Below are 15,242 nucleotides of genomic sequence, written 5' to 3'. Positions count from 1 at the left end.
ATAAATGACTAAGGTGTGACACTGAGGCAACCTTTGTTTCCTCTGAGAGTGCTGTCAGGAAATACAGAGATATAAAAAGAAAATATTTTGAAATGTCTAAAAATAATCAAAACTGCATTGTTGCACTTGAGTAGACCTACATGGTTCTTTGGAGATTAAACATTTCTTCACATTGACGTTTTTTAAGAACACCATGCAGTTTTTTTTTAAATAAGAAAATGAGAAACAGTTACTTTTGTGTCTGAGAGTGAAAAGCAGTTATAGAATATCAAAATAAATCCCTTATCTTCTCATTAAAGTTTAGAGCATGACTGCTAGTTTAAGTGCACAACAAACAGCTCTTGAAATGTTGTACATCCACATGAGTCCTACACTAATAACCGCTCTCTGTATTCCCTAAGCTATACAATTATTGTCATTTGCCACAAATTAGTGTTTTGAAAGACATATTGAGAATGAATGAATGAATGAAGCATTTATATAGCGCTTTATTGTGTATTGTTGTACACCCAAAGCGCTTTACAATCATGTGGGGGGATCTCTCCTCAACCACCACCAGTGTGCAGCATCCACTTGGATGATGCGACGGCAGCCACAGGACAGCGGCGCCAGTGCGCTCACCACACACTAGCTACAGGTGGAGAGGAGAGAAAGGCACAGAGCCAATCAAGTGGTTGGGGATTATTAGGAGGCCATGATTGACAAAGGCCAGGGGGGCAATTTGGCCAGGACACCGGGGTTATACCCCTGCTCTTTACGAGAAGTGCCATGGGATTTTTAATGACCACAGAGAGTCAGGACCTCGGTTTAACATCTCATCCGAAAGACGGAGAAAAAGAGGCATTAGACACAAATTACCCATGAAGATGAGTGTAAAAGTAGGATAGAAGAAAAATACTTCAGACTGACAATGTCAATGCCATTGAGCTGTCTGTATCATGTGGATTTGACATTGAAGTGTTTCACAATGTATTGCAACAATTTCAGAACTTGAAACTAGAACTTGAACTTGATATGAGCTGCCACCCATAGGCAGTGCAGAGAGTTAAAGAGAGGTGAGACATGGGCTCTGTTTCGGGGTCACTGAAGACCAGATGTGCTGCTGCTTTGTGAATCATTTGTAGAGGTTTGATTGTATATGATTGAAGTCCATCTAGAAGAGCATTGCAGTAATTCAGCCTAGAAATGAAAAGGGCCTGGACAAGAAGTTGCACAGCATGCTCCGTTAAGAATTGCCTGATCTACCTGATATTGTGGAGTGCAACCCTGCATTGAGCTGTCTTTGCAATGTGGTCTTTGAAGGTCAGCTGACATTCTAAAAATTCCCCCTGAAAACAATACAGGCTACACAAAATCCTCATATCAACGCAAGCACAAACATATCTAAACATGACTGATGATATAGCATATTTAAAAAATATTGCAAGTTGCTTTTATAGACCAGCGTGTTATGTAATGTTTTTTACAGCCAGTGTTGCCTATTTTCAAGTTCCTAATTTATTGCATCATCTTGACAACAACCAATGAAACCAATATTATAGGTAGAGTATTTTATTTTAATAAAATATATCCTTACTCTTTTATTTATAAATTATAATAAAAACAATGTAAGTGTAACCCCCATATATGTAAAAATTACACTGAATCAGCTGTGCTAAACCGCAGACATTTCAAAACATTTTGTGCTTTGACAGAGAAATATTAATTAAGAATGCACCCAAAATACTCTTGGTCTGGGTGCCTTTTACATTCTATAGCAGGCAAAAACGTTTTCTTTAATAACTTACAGCGGTTGGACAATGAAACCGAAACACCTGGTTTTAGACCACAATAATTTATTAGTGGCGTAGGGCCTCCTTTTGCAGCCAATACAACATCAATTTGTCTTGGTAATGACAGATACAAGTCCTGCACAGAGGCCAGAGGGATTTTGAGCCATTCTTCTTGCAGAACAGTGGCCAGGTCTCTACATGATGCTGGTGGAGGAAAACGTTTCCTGACTTGCTTCTCCAAAACACCCCTGGTGACTGTGCAGGCCATGGTTGATGTTCAACTTCACTTTCATCTTCATCAAACCACTCTGTCACCAGTCTTGCTGTGTGTATTGGTGCATTATCATCCTGATACACGGCACCACCTTCAGGGTACAATGTTTGAAACATTGGAGCTTCCTCTTGCGTCGACAGTTACTCCTGTTGGATGTGGTTCGTCCTTCATGGTGGTATGCTGACATTACCCTGGATACCGTGGCTCTTGATACACCACAAAGACTTGCTGTCCTGGTCACAGATGCACCAGTTAGACGTGCACCAGCAATATGTCCTCTGTTGAACTCTGATATGTCTCCCATTATGTTGTGTGCATTGCAATAGTTTATGTAAAACTGTGCTATTGCTCTGCTAATTCAACCTTCACACTCTGCTCTTACTGCTGTAATGTGCAATCAGTGAAGACTGGCCACCAGGCTGCACAAATATAGCCATGAAACCTCCAACACTATATTGGCCAGTGTTTCAGTTTCATTGTCCAACCCCTGTAAGTTTAATAATAGCTTAATAGCCAGACTATGTTGTTCCATTTACCAAATATGATCTTGTATGTAAAAACTGTTCACTTGATACGTATAGACACGCATTTAGATCGAGAGGGGGCGACCGAGTCACCGCGAAAACTACATAATGCGGTGTTGCCCTCTGCTGGTACAATATGGTGATACAGCAAAGCGGTATTGTAGTAAAACTAATTTCAAGAGCAGTTGTTGTAAACTCAAAAATAAACAAATAAATAAAAAAACCAAGAAAAAATACAAAAAATACTATTAAAAAGCGTTATATCCGTGTATATATATAAAGTGTCTGTCTATTAATGCTGATGAAAACATTTTGCATTGTGAAGTCAGCTGTAACTATAAATAACTTTGCAAGTACATGTCAGTCATTAGAATATAGATGACTGGCTGCTTAATATCTTCTAAAACTTTATTTTGATGCTCCGCCAACAGACATTCTAACTATATGTAACTTTGCAAGTAGGCCTACAGGTCAACTTATCTTAGTTGACATGTAGTTGCCAATTAATGAGCTTGATTAATTATTAGTTTATTATTTATTGTTTATTAATAATTAATTAGTTTGTAAATCATAGCTGGTACAGAAAAAAAATCCTATTCATTGTAAAAACGGTTGCAAGTTGCTTTTATAGACCAGCGTGTTATGTAATGTTTTTTACAGCCAGTGTTGCCTATTTTCAAGTTCCTAATTTATTGCATCATCTTGACAACAACCAATGAAACCAATATTATAGGTAGAGTATTTTATTTTAATAAAATATATCCTTACTCTTTTATTTATAAATTATAATAAAAACAATGTAAGTGTAACCCCCATATATGTAAAAATTACACTGAATCAGCTGTGCTAAACCGCAGACATTTCAAAACATTTTGTGCTTTGACAGAGAAATATTAATTAAGAATGCACCCAAAATACTCTTGGTCTGGGTGCCTTTTACATTCTATAGCAGGCAAAAACGTTTTCTTTAATAACTTACAGCGGTTGGACAATGAAACCGAAACACCTGGTTTTAGACCACAATAATTTATTAGTGGCGTAGGGCCTCCTTTTGCAGCCAATACAACATCAATTTGTCTTGGGAATGACAGATACAAGTCCTGCACAGAGGCCAGAGGGATTTTGAGCCATTCTTCTTGCAGAACAGTGGCCAGGTCTCTACATGATGCTGGTGGAGGAAAACGTTTCCTGACTTGCTTCTCCAAAACACCCCTGGTGACTGTGCAGGCCATGGTTGATGTTCAACTTCACTTTCATCTTCATCAAACCACTCTGTCACCAGTCTTGCTGTGTGTATTGGTGCATTATCATCCTGATACACGGCACCACCTTCAGGGTACAATGTTTGAAACATTGGGTGCACATGGTCCTCCAGAATGGCTCGGTAGTCCTTGGCAGTGACGCGTCCATCTAGCACTAGTATCGGGCCTAGGCAATGCCATGATATTGCAGCCCATGGGGGGGGGGGGGGGGGGGGGGAATGTTGCAATTTAAAAAAAAATCCTCAAGTGTTCGTGGATTTAAGTTTAGTAAACTCAAATAGGCCTATCCAAGTTGTCACGTAGTACACCTTGTATTTGGAGCTGACTAAACTTAAAACTTTAAGGCAGCACGAACAATTACTTAAAAAAAATGTCAGGTTAAAATATGTTAATGTCAGGAGTACACAATATTGTACCACAAGAGGGCAACATATTCTGTTTTAAGGCAGAGGAGTCATTGGATCCGTTATATTGTTCTTTAGAGCAATTTCATTTACCAAAAGCAAAACAAACAAACAGAAAAAAACACCAATTTTATTAGATAAATTGAGAGTATTGATGTTTCTATGGAACAACCTGTTATCTAATGAGGAGAAGGGGTAGATTCTTATTCTACTACACCCTGCTGTTTCCTTGAGAAGATACTGCAACAGTGACCAATGACATCACTGTCAAGCCCACAATGCATTTATAAAGTCAAACATGCACATTTACCAAATTAATAAATATGTACATAAATAAATAAATAAAATAATATAAAAATAGAAAACTTTGAAATCTGTAAACAGGAACACAAGCCCTGTTTGCATAACTCCAGGGATACTGATATAAACATCAACGTATATTCTGCATTTATTTGATCAAAAATACAGAAAAAAACAGTAATCTTGCAAAACGTTATTACAATATAAAATAATGGTTTCTAATTTAATATACTTTAAAATACAATTTATTTCTGTGATGCAATCTGAATTTCTATCAGCCATTACTCCAGTATAAAGTGTCACATGATCCTTCCGAAATCATTCTAATATGCTGATTTATTATCAGTGCTGGAAACTGTTGTGCTGCTTAATATTTTTTTGGAACCTGTGATACTTTTTTCAGGATTCTTTGATGAATAAAAAGTTAAAAAGAAGAGCATTTATTTAAAATATAAATCTTTTTTAACGATATACATTACAGTTCAAAAGTTTGGGGTCAGTAAATTGTTATTCTTTGTTTTTTTGAAAGAAATTCAAACTTTTATTCAGCAAGGATGTGTTAAATTGATAAGAAGTGATAGCAAAGATTTATATTGTTAGAAAAGATTTATATTTTGAATAAATGCTGTTCATTTGAACTTTTTATTCATCAAAGAATTCTGAAAAAGTATCGCAGTTTCCAAAAAACATATTTGGCAGCACCACTGTTGCCAACATTGACAATTCGAATAATAAATCAGCATATTAGAATGATTTCTTAAGGATCATGTGACACTTTATACTAGAGTAATGGCTGATAGAAATTCAGATTGCATCACAGAAATAAATTATATTTTAAAGTATATTAAAATAGAAACCATTATTTTATATTGTAATAACATTTTGCAAGATTACTGTTCTTTTCTGTATTTTTGATCAAATAAATGCAGCCTTGATGAGCATAAGAGACTTCTTTAAAAAACATTAAGTCTCACTGATTCCAAACTTTTGAGCGGTAGTGTATATATATATATATATATATATATATATATATATGTGGTATACATACATTTATACATTTAGGATGAACTTTAACAGAGGAATAAAATCCATAATGACCCAAACTGATGACAGTCGCTCATGGTCTGTGTTATACATACTGACCCAACACTAACACCCAGAACATCAGAAATTCAGAAAGAGTATTGAGTTTTGACGTAGAGCGTATGAGTCATGGATGGAAGTCCTGGAAGTGGGGCGTGATCTGAGCTCAACCACATTTGTAGCTCATTACACATCTGCAGAAGGATGTTCCCTGAGCTCAGAGCCAGACTATAAGTTTGTAGGTCCTGAATGAACAGTTAGTTCAGGAGGAGAGCCGGTCAAAGAAGGAGTGAATAAACCTGGGTAAAGATTTGTCCGATTGAACAGGTATGTTGATATCAGCTGAATAATTTAATTATATACTGTATATATTTATTTGACATTTTTTTTTTTTATATATTATATATATATATATATATATATATATATATATATATATATATATATATATAAAATGCATAATATTTACATTACATACATTAATTAAATTTACATCTCTGTGAGATATTGGTTGATATTTGGACTATAGCATCACTGAGAATTTAATACAAAAGTATTTTTTTACTACTTTCCCCCTAGTATTTCCAGCATTTTCATAAAAAATGGACATCAAACCAGTATTACGGAGATTTGGCTTTTTGGTCCGAGCCATTCTCACATTTCTCTTTGCTCTCCTGGTACTTGGCGTGATGTTATGGGCATACATCGATGGTTTCCAGATAGCCACATCTCCGTATAACATCATCTCCTTGGGTTTCTATGGGGTGCTTCTCAGCCTTCACGTCCTAATTCAGAGCTTTTTTGCCTTTGTGGAGCATCGGCGCATGAATGCAAGACGCAAACCATGCTCTTACACAAAAACCATTGGCTTTACTATATCAGCCTATCAGGAGGACCCTGCTTATCTCCGCGAGTGCCTTCAGTCAGTACGGGCCCTGCAGTACCCATCTGAGCTGCTACGCATTGTCATGGTGGTGGATGGGAACTCAGAAGATGACCGCTACATGATGGAGATGTTCAGGGAGGTCTTTGCAGACCAGGATCCTGGCTGTTATATATGGCAGAACAACTACCACTCTTGGAAGCCCACTGGCCAAGAAAAGGATGCAGCTGAAGCTGATGGTCCAGAAGCAGATGATGAAGTAGCGTTTGAAGACCCTCAGTGCTTAGAGGTTGAAGAACTCATCAGGACCAAGAAGTGTGTGTGCATTATGCAAAAATGGGGAGGAAAGAGGGAAGTGATGTATACAGCATTCAAGGCACTAGGATCTTCTGTGGATTATATACAGGTTAGTGATGTTTAAGTTTGAGCATTGCATTTTAGGGGAAAATACAATGTGTATGCTTATGTAAGAAATACTTCAAGAAATCTTTTTATTCTGCTGTTTAATCAGGTGTGTGACTCAGACACAAAATTAGACCCTCTGGCAACAGTGGAGCTCTGCAAGGTGCTGGAGAGCAACCAGAAATATGGTGCCGTGGGAGGCGATGTGATGATCCTTAACCTTAAAGACTCTTATATCAGCTTCATGAGCAGCCTGCGCTACTGGATGGCGTTTAACATTGAGAGGTCCTGCCAGTCCTTCTTTGACTGTGTCTCCTGCATCAGCGGCCCCTTAGGTAACACAGAAACTCTTAGACCTGAAGTTTGCACTAAATCGTAACTGAGCCTATGTACTAAATGCATATTTCTAGTCTTATATTGAATGAGTCATCTGTGCAGCTTAGTTCCAATAAAGAAAGCTTGTCTTCGTAATCTTTAATCGAAACATTTAATCCAATAACTTGCATTGCCTCTGAAACTAAATTATGTGATGTGACTACAGGCTATTGGATGATATTAATCAACAGCCAAACAATATTTAAGCATTGTTGTAGCAAACTAAATCATTCGGTTTCATTTTAGTATGTAAAAACAATTTTTTTTATTCAGTCTAATTAATTCCAGATGGATAAAATATAAGAACTTGTCCCCCCCCCACTCAGAACACCGTTGTTGAGAAACACTGATTAAAATGTTGCTGAAGGCGTGAGATTGCTCAGTTCTCATCTGATCTGCTCTAGCTGGCTTATTTTAGTTGTTACTCTGATCTGAGTTTTGATATTTTGTCTGTAGGAATAACTGAGTTTCATGATCTTCACTTCAGGTCTTTATAGGAATGACCTGCTGCAGCAGTTCCTGGAATCCTGGTACAACCAGAAGTTTCTTGGTACCCACTGTACTTTTGGGGATGACCGGCATCTCACCAATCGAATGCTAAGCATGGGCTATGCTACAAAGTAAGTAGTTGATTCACAATTGATTATTCACAAGCTAAGTACATAATGAGCGGTTGTCCATCTTTTGGCAGAATGGTTCCACTTGAGCACTGTTTGGCACATTACAATTATAAACCGTTCCCAGCTCAGTAAAATAGGATCATCTGTAGTGATGTTATGAGGGTCCACGTAATAATAGCAGCATATTATTATGGCAAACAACAACAGAATGTATAAGATAGTTGAGACAAATTCAAATTCAGATTGATACTTCGTCAGTAAATGTGCTTTGTAGCTTGTCTGCGAACTTTACCTTTCTGTGTGATATGATCAACCCAATCTCTTTGTCAGTATAAGATATCATATCTTTTTCATGAAGTGGCAATTTTATTCATTTGTACGATGTGATTCATACGGAAACATATGTTGTTTAGAGAAAAAAATAAGCATGAAGATCCACTCCATACCTAACCATTAGTAGGGTATAAGCAGATCATACAAAATTGTATGAAATTAGCTAAAATGTAAAATGATATTTAATTTTTAACAGGAAGGAAAACGAGGCTGTGACTGTGTGTTCAGCTGACGTCTTTCTGATAAATACATAAATAATAGACAACAACTTTGATCTGAAATGATAATGGAAGCTGGAACCAATCGGTCAAATAGTGGAAAATAATCTAATGACAGCAACAACCCATATAATCATTATATACCATATAAACTATTAGGTCCTTTTCTTGTTAACTACTTATAAATTTCAAACAGGCATGTTTGAACTGAGTTTCTGTTTCTTCAAGGTACACTGCCCGTTCTAAGTGCTACACGGAGACTCCCGCTCAGTTTCTGCGCTGGCTCAATCAGCAGACGCGTTGGACCAAATCCTACTTTCGTGAATGGCTGTATAATGCTATGTGGTGGCACAAGCACCACCTGTGGATGACCTACGAATCCATTGTCTCAGGCATCTTTCCTTTTTTTGTCACTGCCACCATTATCAAGCTCTTCTGGACAGGCACTCTGTGGGACATTTTGTGGGTTTTGTGCTGCATCCAGTTGATTGGTCTGGTAAAGGCAGCCTATGCCTGCATCCTACGACAAAATGCAGTGATGCTCTTTATGTCCTTATACTCTGCTCTCTATATGACCAGCCTCCTGCCTGCCAAATACTTTGCCATTATCACCATGAACAAAAGCAGCTGGGGGACATCGGGTCGTCGTAAGATGGTGGGGAACTATATCCCCCTGGCACCTCTATCAGTGTGGGCGGCCATTTTATTGGGAGGCCTGGGGTACACCATCTACAGGGAAAGCATTAAGACTTGGACAACAGATGGAAAGAAAGAGGAGATCAAGTTTTTGATATTTGGAGCCGCAGCTTATGTGTGCTACTGGCTTGTGATGCTCTGCCTCTATTGGATGTGGTTTCGGAGATTATTCCGAAAACGCTCACAGAGTTACACTGTGAATGTATAGGACAATTATTTGGGCACATTATTTATTTAGGAACACTTGCAAATGTAAAAAAATTTTTTTAAATGGTTTACAAGCAATTTTATTTATAGACTGTTTTTAAACTTGCAATTTTATTAATGTTTTTTTAATGCAATTTATGATGCCTATAAGTATTCAGAGATCAGAAATGATGTGGAAGCGACCAGTCTTTATGAAATATAATGACTATATGAAATGTGCAAAAAGCAATCATACAGAGTCAGCATTGATGCTGTACATTTTTAAGTTTATTAAATATAGTATTGAACCCAAATAATAGGAATATATTATTAGTGAGGGAATTTGAAAATAGCACTGTACATCATTGAGCTTACTGAAGTGATATTGTTTGATTGGTGAAACACTAAGACATCCTGTTACACATTATTTACAGAACATAGATAAATAGATATTACACAGTGAGCACAGTATAAGATATCATATCTTTTTCATGAAGTGGCACTGATCATGCGATATTCATGATAATTTAGGATTTGTTATTTTCAGAATTACTAAAATATGACAAATATTTAATGACAAACAATTGTGCCAAATGTTTTAATTATTTTATTTTATTTTTTTGTGATGGGTGTTGATTTAAAAACTTTGTTAATCCTTTCTGATGTAATGTGACAGGGCATTTTTATGTTGTCTTTTAGCACTTGAATAGAATATGTTGAGTATGTACAGTATATTTATTGATAAAATCTTTTGGCAGGAATATTGTGTAAATGTGAACTTACAAATGTTTTTTATTTAAACAATACAAGAGATTAAATAAATTATTTTTAAAGGAAAATGTGCTGAACTTATTTCAAACATCGCTGTTTGACAAAACAATTCTACCATGAATTATTTTTTTATAATATAATTATTAAAACTGTATGTAGACAATAAAGGTAAATATTTCATATTTTGCACTGCTGGAATGACCTCAGAATTTAAAATGCAGATCTAGTTTGGAGAAAAAATGGGACATTTGTCAAAAAAAAAAACAGTCATACTTTAATTTATGTGTTGAATATTGTTTAATTTATGTGTTTAATGTGTTAAAAAATAAATTGAAAAGCAAAATTGATTAATTTGCCTAAATTTTTTAAACAGCAATTTCCAGAAGCGTATATGTGGACTAGGGTGCAACTCTAAAGACAATTTCACAATCTGAAAAAATACAGTTTAAGGGAGGATTCCCTGACATTTGTACATCCAGACCAGCAGTGACATAAATCAGTTTGGGTGTCATTTACAGCAATAGCACTATAGGATAACAGCCCACAATGAAGTTATGGTTGGCCATAATTGACCTGTGGGATAATATATGCATGATCAAGCCAAAGTAAATGATTTAACCTTTTGTGTAATTTAGTGCATCTTGTCACACATGAACACGGGCTGAATCAGAACAGGGTGGGAGTCATTTGGGGGTAATTCATGCAAAACATTTCATGAAGAACGCTTGTGTTGTACCATGTTTAGACTGTTACCAAAGGCAACCAAGGTGGACCCCAATTATAGGAGGTTGAGAATTAAAATTGGTTTCAATAAAACCATCAACAAAAAAAAAAGATCTCTTTAAAACTATATGAGCAATAACACTGCTCAAACTAGAGAATACCAGGTGAAAAAAGTGTACTTCCTTAATGTACTTAAAGTGCTCTATTTTCACGCAATAATTTTGTACTTAATATACTAAAAATTCTTTAGTACTTCTTACGATAATATTCTAAGTGTAATCAAGTCATATTTTGGGACACCATGAATATTACCTAAAATATGCTTTTAACACACTATCTCTGTAGTTTAAAAATGTATTTAGCTATAACTTGTAGTACACTTGGACCCACTAGTGTATGAAAGATGGGTTCTAGTGTACTACAAGTGGTAAATAAGAATTTTTTAAAATAGAAATAAAGTATGTTAAAAGCTCATTTGAGTTCATATTCATGGTGTCCCAAAATTGCACAGTTGAGTATACTTAGAAGATTATCTTAAGTTATCTTAATTTTTAGTATATTATGTACAAAATTAGTGCGTGAAAACAGAACACTTTAAGTACATTATGGAAGTGCACTTTTATTTCTCCTGAGATATTACCTAGAACCACATGTGAAGAGTATTACCTCAAAAGTTTAAGAAAAAGTCGTTTATGACTATTTGGTTTGTTTTCAAAATGCAGCACTTCTTTTAGGATGCTTTTTTAAAACAATGTAGCTCTTGAAACAGAGAATTTAATGTTTTTATGTTCATGAAACATCAGCTGTGCAATGTGATTAGAGGTGATCTTCACTGAAATGTAACAAAAATGTTTAATCATGACAGAAATAAAAACATTCTGAATATTAAACCATATGTTTGAGAAATTAAGAACAAGAACAGTAAGATGCAATGGTATTAAAGGGATAGTTCACCCTGAAATAAAAATTCTATAATTAATTACTCACCCTCATGTCGTTCCAAACCCATAAGACCTCTTACCTTCTCAGTATCTTCAAACAAGAATTAAGGCATTTTTAATGAAATCTGAGAGATTTCTGACGTTGCATAGACAGCAATGCAACTACCACGTTCAAGGCCCAGAATGGTAGTTAAGGACATTGTTAACAAATAGTCCATGTGACATCAGGGGTTCAACTGTAATTTTATGAAGCTACTATACTACTTTTTATGTACAAAGAAAACAAACAATGACTTCATTCAATGATTCTTCTATTCCAGGTAAGTCTCCGCCGCCAGTCATGACAGTACTATGACGCACAAAAAGTAAAAAAAAACTGTCCCTTTAAGGCTTGTATTGTAAGGAATAAATGGTCAATGAAAGGAAGTGATTGAGAAAATGTTGACTGCCAGTCTCAGCATGTCAAACTAAAGTTGATTTATTTTCTATTCATCTATGGGGTTTACAATGTTTGCACTATACCTGGGTCGCAAAAATTATTACAATAACATTTCCATCACTTGTGTTCATGACTTTCATAAAAATAACAGACTTGCACTTCAATGGTGACATCAGCATTTCACTTTGAAGTGGGTGGAGCTAGCCACGTCACAATACATGAAAGAATGACCCCCTAATGTCTAATAATTATCATGGGAAGGTTTGGTAAATAATTATCCAAGTAATTTAATAAACCATTTATCATTGTAGGAACATGCCCTGCAAATATACATGTCAACCACTTTTGTGTTTTAGGTCATACAGTACAGTGGGGAAAATATTTATTTGATCCTCTGCTGATTTTTGAAGGTTGCCCACTTACAAAGAAATGAAGGGTCTGTAATTAGAGACAGAATATCAACCAAAAAATCCAGAAAAAACACCTTTATTATATATATACAGAAAAAAAACTTTATTATATAAAGGTTAGAAATTGATTTACATTTCAGTGAGTGAAATAAGTATTTGATCCCCAAGCAAAACATGACTTAGTACTTGGTTCAGAAACCTTTGTTAGCAAGCACAGAGGTAAGACGTTTTTTATAGTTGGTCACCAGGTTTGCACACATCTCAGGAGGGATTTTGAGCCACTCCTCTTTACAGATTACCCTTAGCAGAAAAACAGCCCCAAAGCATAATGTTTCCAGCTCCGACTGTAAGGATGGTGTTCTTGGGGTCATATTCAGCATTTCTCTCCCTCCAAACACGGTGAGTCGAGTTAATGCCAAAGAGCTAAATTTTGGTCTCATCTGACCACAGCACTTTCTCCCAAGCCTTCTCTGAATCATTTAGATGTTCTTTGGCAAACTTTAAACGGGCCTGTACATGTGCCTTCTTGAGCAGGGGGACCTTGTGAGCGCTGCAGGATTTCAGTCCATTGCGGCATAGTGTGTTACCAATGGTTTGCTTGGTGACTGTGGAACCAACTGCGTTAAGATCATTAACAAGCTCCTCCCGTGTAGTTTGGGGCTGATCCTTCACCTTTCTCATGATCACCTTACGCCATGAGGCAAGATCTTGCACGGAGCTCCAGACCGAGGCCTATTGATGGTTGAATTTTGACGATGTGAATTTTTGCTGAGGAACAGTAAACAGGTGCGGTCAGTAGTAAAATTTTGACAAGATTTTGCTGGCAAAAAAGGTCCACTGTCGAAAGTGTAGAGATATAAGAAGCACAAGTCACTTTCAAACCAAGCAGATTTCTGTTGATGAATGCAGAAAATTCAAGTGACCAACTTGAACACAAATGGAATCTGCTCGGGGAAGTTATCGCCTTTATGGGAAACTCCTGAATGCATGGTTCCCTTTCAGTCGGTCACTCCTGATGTCACGTCGGATGACCGACGAATTGGGATCTCGCTTAGAGAGACCAATCTACTTCGAGTGTAAACTAAACGAGCCAATGCACATTGGCATGCGATTATTGCATCCAGCTGCCGCTGATCACAGTGTGAGTATAAGTAGGCAGCAGATGCAGCGCATATTAAGCATTTCGCTTCGCAGCCGAGCGATCACATCGTTCTGCTCCTGACTACTCTACTGAGAGAAGAAGACTGAATGAGTTCAGAGAGCTCTTCGTGTCGAGTGGGTTGCACACATCAGGCTGCACTACCCCGTTTGTGTTGCAGATGATCATCTCCCCTGTGCGCCTCAGCACGCTAAAATAGCTATTTCCCTAAAAAAGCAATTACGGGTTTAAAGACGATGTTGCATGGCAAACTTGACGTTACGTCTTTGTAAAGACGATGTGGGTCTTGCTATAGACAACGTATCACCCAGGCATTTCTGGATGCGGTCGTCACCTGGCGCTGGGTGATGGTCACGATCGCTGCCTCACGTGCCTGGGCATCTAGCACACTGAGGTGGCGTTTGTGGATGAGTCATGTTATCATTGTGGGAAGATGTTCATCTTGGAGTCGCGGGCCAAGCTCTGTTTCCTCAAAGGGGCGGAGTTCCGTTGCCTCTGCCTCGATCTATGCCTCTCTGCCTCAATCTCTGCCTCTGCCTGCGGCAGTCAGGCGGGGGCTACTTCAGGCAGTAGCACGGGCGGTCTGAGGGTAACAGTGGTGGCAAACCCTCCAGGGACCAATCCTCGGGGGACCATCGCTTCTCTTGCACTCCGCAACCAGTTGAGCTGTCAATGGAACGTGCTGGGCCCTCTACAAGGAGCATACCAACCGTATCCTTTGGCGCTCCTCCCAATGACCAGATGTCGATCGCTGCATCGGAGGGTGAGCCAGAGCTTTCTGGAGAGGAAGATTTGGCTGTGCTGCTCTCCTCCGGGACTGTAGCAATGCCTGAATCGGATCCAGAAATAACGGCTATGCTTTTCCGGGCCGCCGTGGGGGTAGGGCTCGAGTGGAGACTTCCACAGTGTCCCGAGCCCTCAAGGTTGCACGATTGGTACTCGGGGTGGTCCGCGCTGGTTCTCAGCGCCCCGCCTCGGTGCCTTTCTTCCCGGAGGGGCATGAGGAGCTCACCAGGTCGTGGACGGCACCTTTTACTGCCGGAAACCGATCTGCTGGTTCCTCCTTCCTCACCACCCTCGATGTCCCCCCGGTGGAGCGGTCGGTTGCTATGCAGTTGTGTCCTCTGTCCCGTCCGAGCCTTAAGGTGCTACGTAGACCGGACACAAAGCTCAGGACCTCAGACCAGCTCTTTGTCTGTCACGGAGGCCGGCAGAAGGGAATGCCGTCTCTAGCAGAGGATGGCCCACTGGATAGTGGATGCCATCACCCTGGCTTATCAGGCACAGGGTGTAACCTGCCTGTTCAGGTTGCGTGCTCACTCAACTAGAAGTGTTGCATCCTCCTGGGCGCTGGCTCGTGGCACCTTGCTGGCAGATATCTGTAGAGCTGCGGACTGGGCGACCCCCAACACGTTCGCTAGATTCTATAGCTTTTGTGCGGAGCCGGTATCCTCCTGTGTTCTCACC

At 38.4% G+C, this 15,242-nt stretch overlaps 1 protein-coding gene across 1 annotated transcript; it reads left to right on the top strand.

Annotated features, from left to right (window-relative positions):
• Positions 1 to 5,869: 5,869 nt before the first annotated feature.
• Positions 5,870 to 9,384, top strand: has1 (hyaluronan synthase 1). The gene is made up of 5 exons (XM_016287274.1): positions 5,870 to 5,946; positions 6,199 to 6,908; positions 7,014 to 7,239; positions 7,767 to 7,899; positions 8,679 to 9,384. The coding sequence occupies exons 2-5, from the start codon at positions 6,222 to 6,224 to the stop codon at positions 9,352 to 9,354; spliced, it is 1,722 nt and encodes a 573-aa protein (XP_016142760.1). The 5' UTR covers positions 5,870 to 5,946; positions 6,199 to 6,221; the 3' UTR covers positions 9,355 to 9,384.
• Positions 9,385 to 15,242: the final 5,858 nt, after the last annotated feature.

This window comes from Sinocyclocheilus grahami, unplaced genomic scaffold (assembly GCF_001515645.1).
Source record: "Sinocyclocheilus grahami isolate Dianchi unplaced genomic scaffold, SAMN03320097.WGS_v1.1 scaffold11.1, whole genome shotgun sequence".
In the NCBI taxonomy this organism is placed as follows: domain Eukaryota; kingdom Metazoa; phylum Chordata; class Actinopteri; order Cypriniformes; family Cyprinidae; genus Sinocyclocheilus; species Sinocyclocheilus grahami.
This window is presented reverse-complemented; position numbering and strand designations above follow the sequence as displayed.

Bases quoted from the DNA above. Each gene is read 5' to 3' on its own strand.
- has1 (XM_016287274.1), top strand. From the start codon at position 6,222: ATGGACATCAAACCAGTATTACGGAGATTTGGCTTTTTGGTCCGAGCC. The intron at 6,909-7,013 runs GTTAGTGATGTT...CTGTTTAATCAG, and splicing joins CTTCTGTGGATTATATACAG to GTGTGTGACTCAGACACAAA. The intron at 7,900-8,678 runs GTAAGTAGTTGA...TGTTTCTTCAAG, and splicing joins AGCATGGGCTATGCTACAAA to GTACACTGCCCGTTCTAAGT.